Source organism: Tiliqua scincoides, chromosome 8 (assembly GCF_035046505.1).
Source record: "Tiliqua scincoides isolate rTilSci1 chromosome 8, rTilSci1.hap2, whole genome shotgun sequence".
NCBI classification, from domain to species: Eukaryota; Metazoa; Chordata; class Lepidosauria; order Squamata; family Scincidae; genus Tiliqua; species Tiliqua scincoides.
In genome coordinates, this window is record NC_089828.1 from 29,897,259 (window position 1) to 29,912,321 (window position 15,063).

The window sequence follows — 15,063 nt, forward strand, 5'->3', positions numbered from 1 at the left end:
GCAGAGAAGATAAACTGTAATAAAAACATCAGAATTAAAGGGGTTTTAGAAGATTTTCATTGTTGCTCAATTTTACTGTCCAAACTACTCTGAAAACTCTTTGCTGTTGGGGTTAAATAATATAATACATATATTAATTTATACAGCTACATAAATATTTTCAAATGAGCAACTTTTTTGGTGTAAGGCATTCCCCAGACTTCAGAGAAACAGTTCCAGAAGCTTCCTCACATCATAGTGCACAGAAGGCACTGCGGAGGGGCACCCACATGCTGACATGAGATGTGGGTGCAAGCAAGCTGGTTACATAACAACAGCCTGATGTTAGTGAAAAGACTACAAATATGACTCTGAGGGAAGGGAAGGGGCTTCGATATCTAGAAGGGGAGGAAAGGATAAGACCAACCAGAGTCAAGATCACTTTGCAAACTCCCTGCTAAGCTTCCTCATCCCCCCCTCCCAAAAATAAAACTTCTGCCTTAAGCTGCAGACACATTTCGACAGCTGCGCAAACAGGAAGTGGCGGCTCTTTTCCTCTTGCGTGTTGCAAACCTCCTTAATCACACACAAAATCATCCAGCATGCAGTTATGAAAGATGTACTGAGCAGCAAGTCGTCCCCCTCAAACATCAGCAATGCATGGAACTGGCTGACCTCCCACAGGGCTGGGAGGGCAGGAGGTGGCCAGCAAATCAGAAGAGTAGCCAAGCCTGCAGCTGGGAGCTTGCACACTTTAAGGATTCTAAATTGGAACCAACAAGGTTTTAGCTGATGACTTGTACGGTATTTTAATAATAGAAGGTAAATTTCAATGAGTGAGATGGAGAGCTGAGGCACGTTTGGTATTTTGCTTTTTTGTACAACTTTTTTTTGCACAACTACTTTGGTTCATTTGTGACAACCTCTAGTGTTAATCAAACCAATATGAATTGAACTGGCTCCAGTACAATACCCTATAAGGGAATGAAAGAGACAGTATGGAGGGGACTTGCCTTCAAGCACACTAATACTGTGTCTTGCGTCAATTTCATGGTACTCCCTTTGGTATTTCAAAAAGGAACCTACATTGAGTGTTATGGGAAGTGATTTCAATGTCATTTTATTGTCAAGCTTGGAAAAGTGCAGAAAATTGGCAGCCAGAGTGACAGAGTTGGAGCACCTAACCTAAAGGAAAAACCAAAGCATTTGGGATTTTTTTCTCATGTATGGCAAAGCAGCCTGACATTTTGCCTTTTGCAACAATGAGGGAAAGGAAAACATACCAGTGAGGTCAACTAAGCAAGGGACACCATTTATAAAATTAGGGGTGGTGTGTAAAAGATGCACACACAGAGTTTTCCCCCTCTGAACTTGGATTCAGAGTTTTCCCCCTCTGTCATAATTCTAGAACTTGGGTCACTGATAGCGCGATCCAAGCTCCAACTTCAGCCAGTGCAAGTGTCGCAAACATGCTGAAACCTGTGGCACCCAGAGAGTACCCAGAGAGTACTCTGGCACCCAGAGAGTAGGCTGTGCCGGCTGTGCCTGCACTGCCCCACAGACACCATATCCAGGCATTCCACCAGACAATGCATGTGAGGCTGCACCAGGTGGTGGAAGGACATGGGGAGGATGGGGGGGGCATTTCTGGGTGGGGGAGGGATGGATCAGACCCAGGAGAGGGTGAGATCAGCGAAGTCCTCCTCTGCTGCATCCTAACAACAGGATTATACCAGGCTTCCTGGATTTATGCCAGCTATATAGCTGATGTGGTTCCCAAAAGCCCCATAGGGCAGGCTGGGCAGTTACTTGGGGTAAGGGGAAATATATCCCTCTGAGCCAATGCAGGTTAGGATTGGACTGTCAATAAAACTGATGGGCCATCTTTTCATGAGGACAAAAGGAAGGACTTCTTCACAAAATGCATAACCCTCTCATATAGCTTGTTGCTACAAGATGAGGTATAGTAATGGTAAGAAAGGATTAGACAAATTCATAAAGGAAAAGAGGTCTATGAATGATTCTTAGCCACAGTAGCTAAATGGAACCTCCATATACAAAGACAAAATACCAAGTAGTATATTACTGCTGATATTACAGGAGAGGGCTGTTGCTTTTGTGCTCTGCTTAAGCTTCCTGAAGCATCTAATTGACCATTGTTGGAAATGGGATACTAGACTAGATATATGAGGGAACGAGAAAACAGACAAATTCTAGATAACTTCCAGTTTAAAGACCCCCCATTTATCAAGCTGGGGGAAATCATTCTAACTACCAGGTCTTAGAATCTAAGTTTTAGAAGCTGGGCTCACTCAGAAACAGAAACAAAGAAACCCAAGGGACCACCAGTAACTTGTTGGGATTCTGGATGAATTTGTCCAGAATCATAAATACATCAGAATAACTCTTCTGGATCAGAGTCCAGGATATTCTCCTCCAAGCACTATTTCCCATGATGGTTTCCTAGATTACAGTATCTTTAAAAAAAAAACATGTACAGTATGTGCAAAGACAAGAGAGTGGATTTTGCATAGTTTATAACCTGGCCAAACGAACGTCCTTTTAAATAATATTGGAACCCCACAGGGAAAGAAATGGATCCATTCATTTCAACTCCTGACAAAGGCAGGCTGATTTCTACAATTCTGACATAAGCCCATGCAAAGGCTGGTCTCTTGTTTCTGAGACAGAGGCTGAAAACTCCCCTCTTGGTTTGGCCCACCAGGGTTCGGCTCAGGACATCCTTCGGAGAGGATTTTCATAGCAAATCTCTCAATGCCTAGGGGGGTATTGGAGCCCCAGATGAGATCAGGCGACCTTGAATGGCCCAGCCTCTCTCTCTCTCTCTCTCAAACACACACACAAACACTACTCCAGGGGTTACCTGAACGTGGCTGGGCAGATGATGTCCTAATGTGGACATGCGCAACCACATCAACAGAAACAGATTACAGATTTGGGAGGTGGGGAAGCAACAGGAGCAGTGCAATGGTGGGGAGGAAGAATGATGGGAGGGAGAGCCTGGGCAAGTGCGAGGCAGCAGGCATGGCCAAGTCTCACAGCCCAATCCTATCCACACTTCCTGGGAGTAAGCCCCATTGACTCTACTGGGACTTACTTTTGAGTAGACATGCCTAGGCTTGGGCTGTCAGTCTGCAGCGTCGTTCAGCCTCATCATCCCCACTTAAAGGCAATGGGGGGGGCGCAAGAAAGAGGGGCCCGTGTGCGCGCCTGGGTCTTGGCAGCCCCTGTACCTGACCAAGGGGTTTCCAGCGGGGTCCCCAGGCTCGCTGGGGCTTGAACCTCGCGGGGAGCCTCCATCGCAGAGCACAACTCCAGGCCCCCCCCCCGTTTTGCTGCTCCTGCTGCCAGCGAAAGGAAAAAAGAACCCCCCCAGCACTGGATGCAACGCCCCCTCCAGCAAGGGGGGCCGCCTCTCTCTCCCTCCCCCAAACAGCCCCGCACGGTGCGCAACTGCGCGCGGCCGAAGCAACCGGCAGCGGCCCGCGATGCTCGCTCTCCCCGCCCCCCTCCACGCCGGTACCTCCTCGAGCGCTGGATGAGGATGCCCGCCGGGCCCACCCAGCAGCTGGGATCCGACATCGCCGCCCCCTCGGCCCCCGCCCGCGGCGAACGGGGAACAACCGGCCGACCCGCCACCGCCTCCAGGGCCCGCCCCAGTGCTGGGGACTCCGCAGCGCCCCCTCCCGCCCTGCGCCGAGCGGAGAGCCCCCTTCGCCTCTTCCACGTGCGCCTGTCCCCCCCCCCAAGATGATGAGAAGGGGGGAGTTGGCTGCCCTGGGGGGCTTGGAGAGGGCGGGTCGACTTGACTTCCAAATACCGAACCTAAATAACACCGAATATCAGCCCTAGAAAGAGAAGCACCGACCTCCTCGGGGGGGAAAGAGTGGTGGCTGCGTGTCTGATGAAACCACGGGGATGGCTCCCTCTCCTCCATGAGGACCAGGACCCTGGCATGCCCACTGCTTGCCCTTCTGACCAAGCAAAACGTGTTTGCAGCAACAGCTGCCTAGTTCTCTGGCCAAACCACCTGGCTGCACATCCTACCCTGCCAGGAGGTCAAGTTAGAGGGTGGATTAGCATAAGCAGCACTTGACTCCATCAGAGTCATCTGATGACTCTGGTTCATCAGAGGTTCATCTGGGTTCCCACAGCAGCTAACCAGGCGGGTTCCCATAGCGGCTAAGCAAATGCTCCTGGGCAGCTCCAGAGCAGACCAAAAAGGGCCTCTCCCACTGGTGCTTGCCACAGACTGGCATTCAGAGATAGACTGCCTCTGAGCATGTCATGTAGCCATCATGACCAATTGCCATTGCCAGATCTCTCTTCCTCCATGAATGTGATTCACTCCTTTTAAAGCCATCAGTTGGCTATCACCACATCCTATAGGGACAAGTTCCAGTTTGCTTTTTCTGCTAAAATTCAGGAGATTAAAAACACGCACAGAGAGAAATCAGCTTGACTTGCAGAGTTCTACCTTTTGTTTCTGATTTGGAAAGCTGGGGCCCTGTTTTAAAATGATCCCACTTGTGAACTCCCCCCTCCCCAGGGATGGTCCTCACCTGGATATACTTCTGATTTGTCAACAATGGCAGCTGAACCTGTGAAAGGACTCTGTTGAAAAGCAAAGTGGGTTTGGGATGTGATGCAGAGGTTGTGCCTATGGTGGCAGATCTGCAGTATATCCACTTGAGCAAGCCCTCGCAGAAAAGGACAGGGAGCGCAACCTTGGCACATGCTAGGATGGTGCATTCTCACAATATCAACAGAAAGGGCTGTAGCACTAGCAAATCTATTATGACAGAGGCTTTAATAGACTACAGTCCAATGCAGAAGTTTCTGTGATGATAATCATTTAAGGTGCCCCAAGACTCTGTTATTTTTCTGCAGTAGATTAAAACAAAGAATCCCCTCCTGGAAGTTCTTACAATATCAGTCATCCTATCCTTTGGCAGTGTACTTCTAGGTTATCCCTGGGGTTGTCCACAAACAGCATTTGGAAACTATGATTGATTGAACAGCAGTTACCATAGGCTGTTACTAAGGATGTGGATAAGTGATTGCAACCTTCCAATCCTTGAAAGAACTGGCTGATGATTTGCTCATGGGCTCAATTCACAGTGCTAGTTTTGATGTTTCAAGCTCTAAATCCCCAGGAACCAGGGACTGAAGGGCCATTTGCTTCCCTATCAATCTGCCTGTTTTTTCAAGCCCATAGAGGTTAAAGGGAGAGTTCCAGAGATGGGGCTCTCTCAGTAGTGGTGCCCAATCTGTAGGACACCCTACCCAGGCACATCCTTCCAGTTCTGTCACCAGCTAGAAATTTCCTGGTATAATCTGGCTTTTGCAGTCATTTCAAGTGAGAGGATTTTCTGCTGTAATATGCGTTCCTATTTTACAGTGCTATATACTTTTAGTGGCTCTGATTATCTTCTGATGTTACTGTCATTAAAGAGCGTCATAAGCTATCTTAAAGGAGGACCTCTCTTTCATTGAAAGGCAGCTATAAAATGCATCAATAAAAGGTAACCCTCTTTGTGCCCCCCCCAACACACACATACCAAAGAGCACATACAATGAAGTGAAAATTTCCAGCTCTAATCTTAGTCAAACAGAAACTCAGTGGCCACAGAAAAGCCACTCCCTCCAAGCCTCATCCAACCCACCCCACATCCACATCCACCCAACATCATAGGGGAGAGAGAGTATATTTATTTATGTAAATATAGCCTACTTTTCAAGATTGTCATAAGAATGAATTCAGTAAGAGCTCCATTGGATCTCACAAAAGTGGGACTATCTAACCCAGCGTCCTGTTTTCATCAGAGACCTCTGAGCAGAACCATGAAAGCAACAACTCTTCCCCACTGCTGTTGTATTGAGTGGCAGGCCGCCCCTGAACATGGAGGTTCCATTTAACTCTCATGGTTAACAAATATTAATAGACCCATTAAAAAAGAAATGATGTTGCTTGGTCAACCCAAACATAAATCTAGACTAGCAACCTGTTTCAACAGTGACCAGACAGCCTCTCAGGATAAAAAAGCATTACATGAAAGCAATAGCCTTCCTATTCTGAGCATATCTGATACTCAGAGATATTCTGTCTCTGAATCTGGAGTTTTGATTAGATCAGGGGTGCCCAAACGCTGGCCCTGGGGCCACTTGTGGCCCCAAGGACTCCCAATCTGGCCCTCCAGGAGCCCCTAGTCTCCAACGAGCCTCTGGCCCTCCGGAGACTTGCCTCATGCAACTGCTCTCAGAGTGACGGCCAACTGTTTGACCTCTCACATGACCTGTGGGATGAGGGCTCTCTACTGTTTACTGTTTCACATCTGTGATGCTGCAGCGGCAGCAAAGGAAAGGCTGGTCTTGCTTTGTGCAAGGCCTTTTATAGGCCTTGAGCTATTGCAAGGCCTTCATTCATTTATATAAGTTTCATCTCTAATATATTCATTTATGTAAATTTATTCAGATTTGAAATGTAAACTAATTCTCCCCCCCCCCCGCTCCCGACACAGTGTGAGAGAGATCATGTGGCCTTCCTGCCAAAAACTTTGGACAGCGCTGGATTAGATCATCATGACCCTGGACAAACCTCACCTCTTTCCACAAATTTATCTAATTCCCTTTTAAAGCCACCTAGCTTTAAAGCTTTTAAAGCACCATCACCACAACTTGGAGCAGCAAATTGCATAAATTAATTCTGCATTGTGTAAATAAGGACTTTCTTTCATTTCTCTTGAAGCTCATACATACAGGCAAGCAGGCAGGCAGTACAAAGTGTTATTACTCTTGCAAGAAAACTTATGCAAGAACAACTATTTTTCAAAACCCTTAATACCACAAAGCCCATGATGCAGTGTCTCTCCCAGAAGAAGTCTTATGAGCAATCTGGGTCTTTAACTGAAGTATATAATTTGACAATATTGAGGGGAGTGGCAGTGCAAATGGAATTCAGACGGAAGACAGGTTTTCTATAGGAGTCCACTATCACAAGCTGAGAAAAGGATTTCTACCTGTTGAGTGCCATACAAGGCTAACCAAACCTTGTATGTAACTTCTTGCTCACATCCAGGACACTGATTCTCTCACTTTGCAGAGCACACAAAGTGTTAACCCTGCCAGCCCTGGGGAAAGCAGCCAAAGCAGCACTGGGTGGCGGAATGCCAAAGTGATTGCAGACAGCCAGGCCCAAGTGGGTGAAGGCTGCCTTGCCATAGCAACGGGTGTCCAGCTGAGCTGGGGATGACACAGTCTGCTGTGCATGCACACACACAGACCCTCCGTGCAGGAAATCATTTGTCGTGGTAAGGGCTTCCTCTTGGTCGGGGCTGCATTTAGGCCCTGCTAATGGTTGTCATTCCCCTCACAGTCAGCTGAAATTTGCACTGCAAAGCAAGCCCAAGGGCTGTTTTATCCCAGAAAAAGACTGTGCCGGTGAATTTGGGAAGCTTTGGTACCCACCTGATGAACATACAGAGCTATCTTATACCGACTTGTCTGTCAGCTCAGTATTGTCTACCCTGAGTGGCAGTGGCTCTTAGGGATCACTGGCTCAGGGGTCTTTCCCAGCCCTGCTGGGAAATGCTGCCAGGAACTGAACCTGGGACTTTATGCATGGAAAGTGGGTGCTCTGTCATGGAGTGATGCCCTTCCTCACTTGACCTTGATGCTCTAACCCTCATTCCATGCCTCACAATGCCCCCTGAAATGCTAACTGTTCCCATGGCGTTTATGAAGCACACGGCAGCAAGGGATACATTTGTGACATTTTTTAAAAAATCCAGAATGTCAAACTAGGCAAGATGAACAATTCCCCCAACAATATTTCACATTAGGACAGCCATTTTCAACCACTGTACTGTAGCACACTGGTATGCCGCAAATGGTCCCCAGGTGTGCCACGGGAATTTGGGAGAGGGTCATAGGACCATTGGGGGATGTGAGCCTCCCATTGACAGCACAGTGTGCCTTGTCAATTGCCAAAAAACTGATGGTGTGCCTTGCTCATTTTAGTGCCTTGCCAGTGTTCCATGAGATGAAAAAGATTGAAAATCACTGCATTAGGATAAGCTGAATTCTTCAATCTGCATGGGAAGATGACAAGACAGGCAGGCAGACAACATGCAAGGCAGATTCCTTATAGGAAGAGCAAATTTGAACAGAACACTAAATTCCAATCCCTTTACTTCCTCAACTGGTGTTCAGATTGCTTCCTCTCCACTCTACCTGTCCAAGTGCTTTCAGACCTCACGTATTTGCAGCCTGATTTTTGTTTGGTTTTTTAAAGGGAATGGTTTGTATCTGAAGCATCTTGAATTCTGCCCATTTCTGTGGTTTGCATCAGAGTGTACACACAGCCACCTAACGTTGAGTCCTCCAGAAGGGTCAGCACAATCTCAATGCCAATGGCATTTCAAGGCATGCTCATGCATACACACACACACACACAAAGGGATAATATTGCTTGGCTCTTGGATTTAAAAAGGTTGCCAGCAGCTTGCCTGTGGTATACAGCACTCAGTGCCCCAGGGACATCCCCCTATGGATGCATTTGTTTCAACAGAGCATTATTACACGAGAGATGTTCTTGGCAGTCGACCGTGACCTTTGTTATGAAATTATTTAGCAATTGATTGTTCTCTCTAGCAACGCTGCTAGTCAGCTGAAGCACAGGATGGCTATTTGCTCTGCAACAAGGATCCATCCCTCATGAGGTCTTTGAGGAGAGAGCTCACTGTTGCCTGGAAGCCTCTGCAGAGAGACTGGGAAGAAGGGAGGCCCACAACAGTTCTCTGGCTCTTTGCACTAACTTCACGGTTTAATAGGTGAAGTGTTAAAAGGACAGCAAGTGTAAATCGTTCCTTTGCACCTTCAGTGAAAAAAGTCCTAGGTTCTCACAAGGAACTCACAGCACCTTCGAGAAACAGCAAGGGAAGTAACTCAAGGACTTTAGGCACAGTATTATTTTCATGTGTCCAAGGCCTCACCGTGCCATATCTGGAGACAATAGGCATGTCCTAGACATCCCAAAAGGCACACCAACATTGCAATGGATTCTGGGAACATCCCTATGACATTTCATACTGCATCCTGCCCCCCATAAAATGAGCAGGTTTCATATAGCCAGAACATAAAAGAAACTCTGTTGAATCAGATCATCTAGACCAGGGGTGTCCAAAGTTTTTGGCAGGAGGGCCACATCGTCTCTCTGACACTGTGTCGGGGGCCAGGGGGGGAAGAATCAATTTACATTTCAAATTTGAATAAATTTACATATGTTTACATAAATGAATATATTAAAGATGAACTTATATGAATGAATGAAGGTCTTGCAATAGCTCAAGGCCTATAAAAGGCCTTGCACAAAGCAAGGCTGGCCTTTCCTTTTCTACTGCTACTGCATCACAGATGTGAAACAGCAAGCAGTGGAGGGAGCCCTCATCCCACAGCTCACGCGAGAGGTAAAACAGTTGACCTCATGCTGACAGCAGTTGCATCCGGCCAGTGTGGGCTCCAACAAATCACCAGAGGGCCAAAGGCTCATTGGAGACTGGAAGCTCTCTGAGGGCCACATTGAGAGGCCTTGAGGGCTGCAAGTGGCCCCAGGGCTGGGGTTTGGGCACCCCTGATCTAGACCACAATATCTGGCTTCCTACAGTGGTCAACTGTATTTATTTAAAACCACTTATATCCTGCCTTTTCATAAAAGCTGAAGGCAACTAACAAAATTCATAATAACCAATCTAATCCCTCTTTCAAGCCACTTCAGTCAACAGTCATTACCACGTGTCTTTACCACGTCTTGTAGTAGTGAATTCCATGAACTCATTCTGCAATGCATGAAAGATTTGCTTTTCTTTCCCCAGTTACTTTCATTTGGTAACCCTAATTTCTAGTTTTATGGGGAAAGAAGAACCATTTTTTGCTATCCACTGACAAGGTTCCCTTCTCAGTCATTTCAGAGCAGATGAAAACGGAGTGCCAGAGAAGTACACAGCCTTCTAAAGATTAAACTTTCATTAAACAAAAAATCAAAGAAATGGCACATGGAAAAGACATGTGCCATTTCCTGGAAAGACAGTGCCACTTCTTCAGAGAGAAAGATAACCATTCACTTTGGTTCTGTTTCAATTTGAGGTTCAAGTGGTACAGCAGGGGGGATTTTAAAATAAGTAACTTTTCTTAAAATTAACATTTAAGAAATACATATAAATTGCCTAGGAACAGGGTTCTGGAACCTGTCTCCAATAACATCCTGGTACTGGCCAAAAGGTGTCCCTAACACTGCACAAAACTCACTGTGACAATGAAAATGCCAGATTGGCAGTACTGGAAGTGAGAGATTGTGCTGATCTTTTGGAAAAGTGGTCTAAAAAGATGGGAAGACACAGCGTCCATCCAACTGAAGTATTATCTTCAGAAAAGATGTGTAGCCCTCAGCCCACCTTCTGAAATGGACACTGGCTGGACACTACTTGGGCCAAGAAAAAAAGGGGTGGAAAGTTTCATGTTGTTCTTTCTTACTGAATATCTTCTCCAGGGACAAGCCCCTATCCTCACACACTCACCTGTACTATTTCAGCTACCACTTTTTTCTTTTTTCAACCTTCCCCCTCTAGTCTTCCATTGCAGGCCAGTTCCTGTCAGAACAATCATGCTCTATCAGGGAGAAGACCCAGCAACTTCCCAATCCTCTGCTCCCAAGCCAGATTCTCTCTGGAACATGACCGAATGCATTCAGTGGCAGTTCTTAAAGGCTGCCAGATGGTCCTCCCCTGCCCTCATTCTATTCTCTAATCTGCTGGAGGCTGTGGGAATGTAGCACATACTGTTGCCATTCCTACTCAGATACCATGACCCACGTCAATGCCAAGAACAGCCCCCAGTCTGAGAGTTTTGCTCACATGCAAAAGGTGATGGCTCAAGTCTCTAGCATGTCTCTTTCTTTGTAGCAGTTCTTAGGCGTGAAGAGGAGAGATCCCTGTACCACACCAGGGACAAGTTACCTGCAGAAGATCCATGGCCCCAGGGACAAGTCTGGCCGCCCCACTCTCGCTTCTGTACCAGGCCGTCTCTCAGGGCTCCCTCCAGTTTTGAAGAGGTCCATCATGGGACCAGAAGACCCCAAAGGTCCACTTCTCATGTTGTGCCTACTCTGCTTGTCTGTTGTGGGAAGGGAGACACGTCTCTGAGCTTGGCTGGCAGATGGGACTGCCTCACAGCTCAGACAGTCAAGCTCACTTTTTCCATGATGCTGCTTTACGCTGTCTCATGAACTAAGAGGGGGGAGCAGCTCATGTGGGGGCAACTGTCTGGGAAAACGGCTCTGGGACAGTCACAAATTGAGTGCAAATGTCCATGCAGCCTCTCTTGGCATTGGCAAGAGAAAGAGCCTCTGGCAGTCAGCTGGCATAGGTAGCAAGAAATACCATGCCCGCCCAGGCTGCCTGACCCCATTTTAAAATTTGCCCAAAATCCAGAAGCAGAAGCAGGGGGAATTATGACAATCTGAAGCTTCCAACCTGTCCAGACCTAGGATGACCTACAGCTAACACCAAGGTTACCTATAACATGGGACCCAGGTCTTATGTTTACATTTTATATATTTCCCTTTAGTTTCTCATGATCTATCTTTCCCCTGCCCCCAATTAAAATCCTGTGCTTAAGCAATGCAAAATTCTGCACTGAAATGAAAACCTAGCTGGATTCTGCAAACCCTGATATTTAAATTATCTTAAGCAGGCAACTTTATATACCTCTGTCTTGTTTTGTAGAATGTGTTCTGCAAATTTAGAAATGGTATTTTGCATAATTTATTCTGGTTTTGCTAATCAGGGGAGGAGTACCAAAGCTACGCCTCTTCAAATCCTAAAAATCTTATTCAGGCATTTCGCTGACACTCCTCAGGGATGCTATATCCAAAATACTTTTGCTGAATTTCAGTCCATAAGCTGTCCAGTGTGCATCTATCTAGTCAAATCTACCTTGATCTGTCTCCCTCCCCCTGCCTCCTACTTTCTCCAAAAGAGAGTTGAGGCACTTCTGTGTAAACCACCTTAGACAAGGTCATTACCAAAATTCTCTCTCCCCCTGAAGGTAAAGGTTCTGGTTCTCCTGTTATGCCTGTATCCTTTCAAATTTGCCCAAAACGACGTTTCAGACTAGTGTTGTTAGAAACTGAACAGTCCAGCCATCTGTATATTTGTTGGGTAGAGCATCCAGAGGTTCACAGTACCTTCATCTGTCACTCCATTTTCACAGGTGTGTGTGTGTACACACTTATTTAATTAAAAAAAAAAAAGAATTTACAGTTTTTGCTTTTATTGTGCGTCATGGAGAAAGGGAGGAAGAAAGGAACTGGATGAATTAACGGGAAGGAGAGTTGAACAGATGAGTGGACTGAACACCTGAACTGAAGGATGAGTTATTACATTTTTAAAACACACACACACACAACACAATGTGTAATGCATAACACAAAAAATGGTAAACAAACAGGCTTAAGATCCCTCTTTCTATTTTGAATTTTGTTTGTTAGGAAAAAAAACACCCTGCTTTGCATATTATTTGGCTCAGATTAAAACTCTCTTCTTTAGCATCAAAGAGATGTGAGGTTGGTGGTGACCGAAGAAACAAGTCCAGCACACCATAGTGGCAAACCCGATCACCTGTGATTCATCATGCACATGAAATCTACCCCCCATTGCCCACTGGGGTTTCACTTCTTATGGGAAAGTTGGGGAATAAACTCAGTTCACAAAATACATTTATTGCAAACCAAATTTATGAAATATGACTCATCAGTAAAAAGTTGGAGGGGAGACCACCCTAGTGGCATGATCTGGTCTGCTGCACTTCTTCAAAAGTCCACCCCCACCCCATCCTTTCCCCTTCCATTACTGTTCCCTGTTCACCTTTCCCTGCAGCTCATGGTGGCTGCCAGCAGTCAGTGTTGGAGAGAAGGTCATGTGGCAACATTATTCATTAATCTCTTCAGCAATGCTGCCTGAGGGGGGCCTTGGACAAGAGAGGAGGGGCAGAGTCTGCTTTGTAGATGCTCCATAGTGGTTGCCCCTCTTGATTGCAGGGCAAACACAGCTGGAAAAAGATGCAGTAAGGGCAACCCAAATGATCAGGGGAATGGAGCACTTCCCTGTGAGCAAAGGCTAAAGCTTCAAGGCTTATTCTCACATCTTGCAAAGCATCATGACATTTTGCCTTTTACATAGATGGGGGAACATGTATAGCCCCAACAAGCTAAGACAAGGGGGGAGAAGGAAGGCTCGCAAAATTATGCTTGTGGAAAAAATGGAAGAAGAGAGATGTTTCTTACTTCATTTCTATTATTTTCTTGGTATATAATTGTTTAATATAATTCAATCAGTTTGAGTTTGGTTGAAACTTTAATGAACACTATTGGTTGAAACTTTAATGAACACTATTGGTGGTAAATTTAGGACAGACCAAAGAATGTCTGTCTTCCCACAAGGCAGAATTAATGTTCAGATTCTGTTGCTAGGAGACTTGGTTATGATACTGACTTAGATGGCTTTAAAAGGTCAATGAAAGGCAACCACAGAAGAGGAACGAATAATCGGTGGCTGTTAGCCATAGTTGCTGTGAGTAAATTCCACATTCAGAAGCAGTCTACCTGATAAGCAGTGACTGGGAGGCAATATAACTGCTGGGGAGGGACTATAATAGTCCTACTCTGCTTATGAGTTTCACAGAAGCCTCTGGCTGGACACTATTAGAAAATGGATGCTGGGCTAGGTAGACCCACTTTGGTCCAATTCAGCAGAACTCCTTTTATGTTCTTTTTCTGGAATGAGACAAGACAAGATAGGGACAGAATTGGCTCCACTGTACTCTCCCTTATGATGGGAGATTCCTTTCACCATATCAAAGAGGTGGAAGAACATGTCTCCCCAGACTGGACCCCACAAATGCAATCTCTCTTACCTCCAGGGATGCAGGGTCAAAGGGCTACAGGGGCTGCAGGGGCTCAAGAGGGTCGGACTCTGGCTACCAGGAGACAGACTGCAAAGGAAGAAGCAACCAATGGGTAGAGTGGGATGAATAATGAAAGGAGGTGACCCATCATTGGTCCTCCTCCCATGGTGTGTTTGTCCCTTCACCATTCCTCCCCAAGCACTATTCAGGGAAAAGGATGCAGCAGAAGGGTTGGGAGAAGAGTAGGGTTGAATTGTTGGCTCTGCATCCTCGCTCCAAACTAAGTTTCCCCAACTGGTTTCTTCATAAATCCTTTCCAGAGATGCTGCTCCTTGGACTGCTCCATGTTTACATATGCCACTCCTTTCTAGAAAGACAGAAACTGGGTTGGTGAGGAGGGGTATGAAAGTTCCAGAAGAGGAACTGGCAGCGCTACAGGCCAAATGAGTCTGAAATAATGTAGACTGGGCACTGGTGTCACTGGGGGGGGGAATGCAGATCGCACCAGGTACCATGGGGGAATGACATCAAAGGAGGAGAGTGAAAGACAGAGCAAAATTCTGGGATGCCAGGTCTACCAGGCAGGTAGACCTGGGCTCTGGAGACTTTTCTGGTTGTTGCTGCCCTCCCCCTGCCCTGTTTTGCCCCCTCTCTTCTGCATTGGGTGACACAAACACTAGTGATACCACTGAGACTGGGCAAGTAGGGAGATGCAGAGTTGGATCGTTGGTATAGAGACAAGATGGGTATACAAACCTGATAGGTTCAATTCAAATTTGGCTCAGTCGTGGGGGAGGGACCATACATAGCCCAGTGGTTATTGCATGCCAGAGGTTCAGTCCACAGCATCTCCTGCTAGGATGACCTGGAGAGGCCCCTCTCTCTGTTTGGACAATCACTGTCAGGTAGGTCAAATAATACTGGGCTACATGGAGCAATGGCCGGATGTGATACAAGGGAGCCTATAGCTGAGAGTGAGAAGCATCCCTTTGCATTTGGAAGCTCTCAGTTTCCAACATGAAGTGTTTGGGGTTGGGCCTTGAACTGTTGGAGATCTGCTGTCAGCCAGAATACTGGGATATATGGAATAATGGCACAAAGCAC

At 46.4% G+C, this 15,063-nt stretch overlaps 1 protein-coding gene across 1 annotated transcript in view; it reads right to left on the bottom strand.

Annotated features, from left to right (window-relative positions):
• Positions 1–14,163, bottom strand: part of MAST3 (microtubule associated serine/threonine kinase 3) — a 53,755-nt gene extending 39,592 nt beyond the window's left edge. Inside the window, exon 1 of the mRNA XM_066634738.1 lies at positions 13,969–14,163. Within this exon, the coding sequence (XP_066490835.1) occupies positions 13,969–14,147 (179 nt within the window). The 5' untranslated portion in view covers positions 14,148–14,163. The remainder of the gene's footprint in view (positions 1–13,968) is intronic.
• Positions 14,164–15,063: the final 900 nt, after the last annotated feature.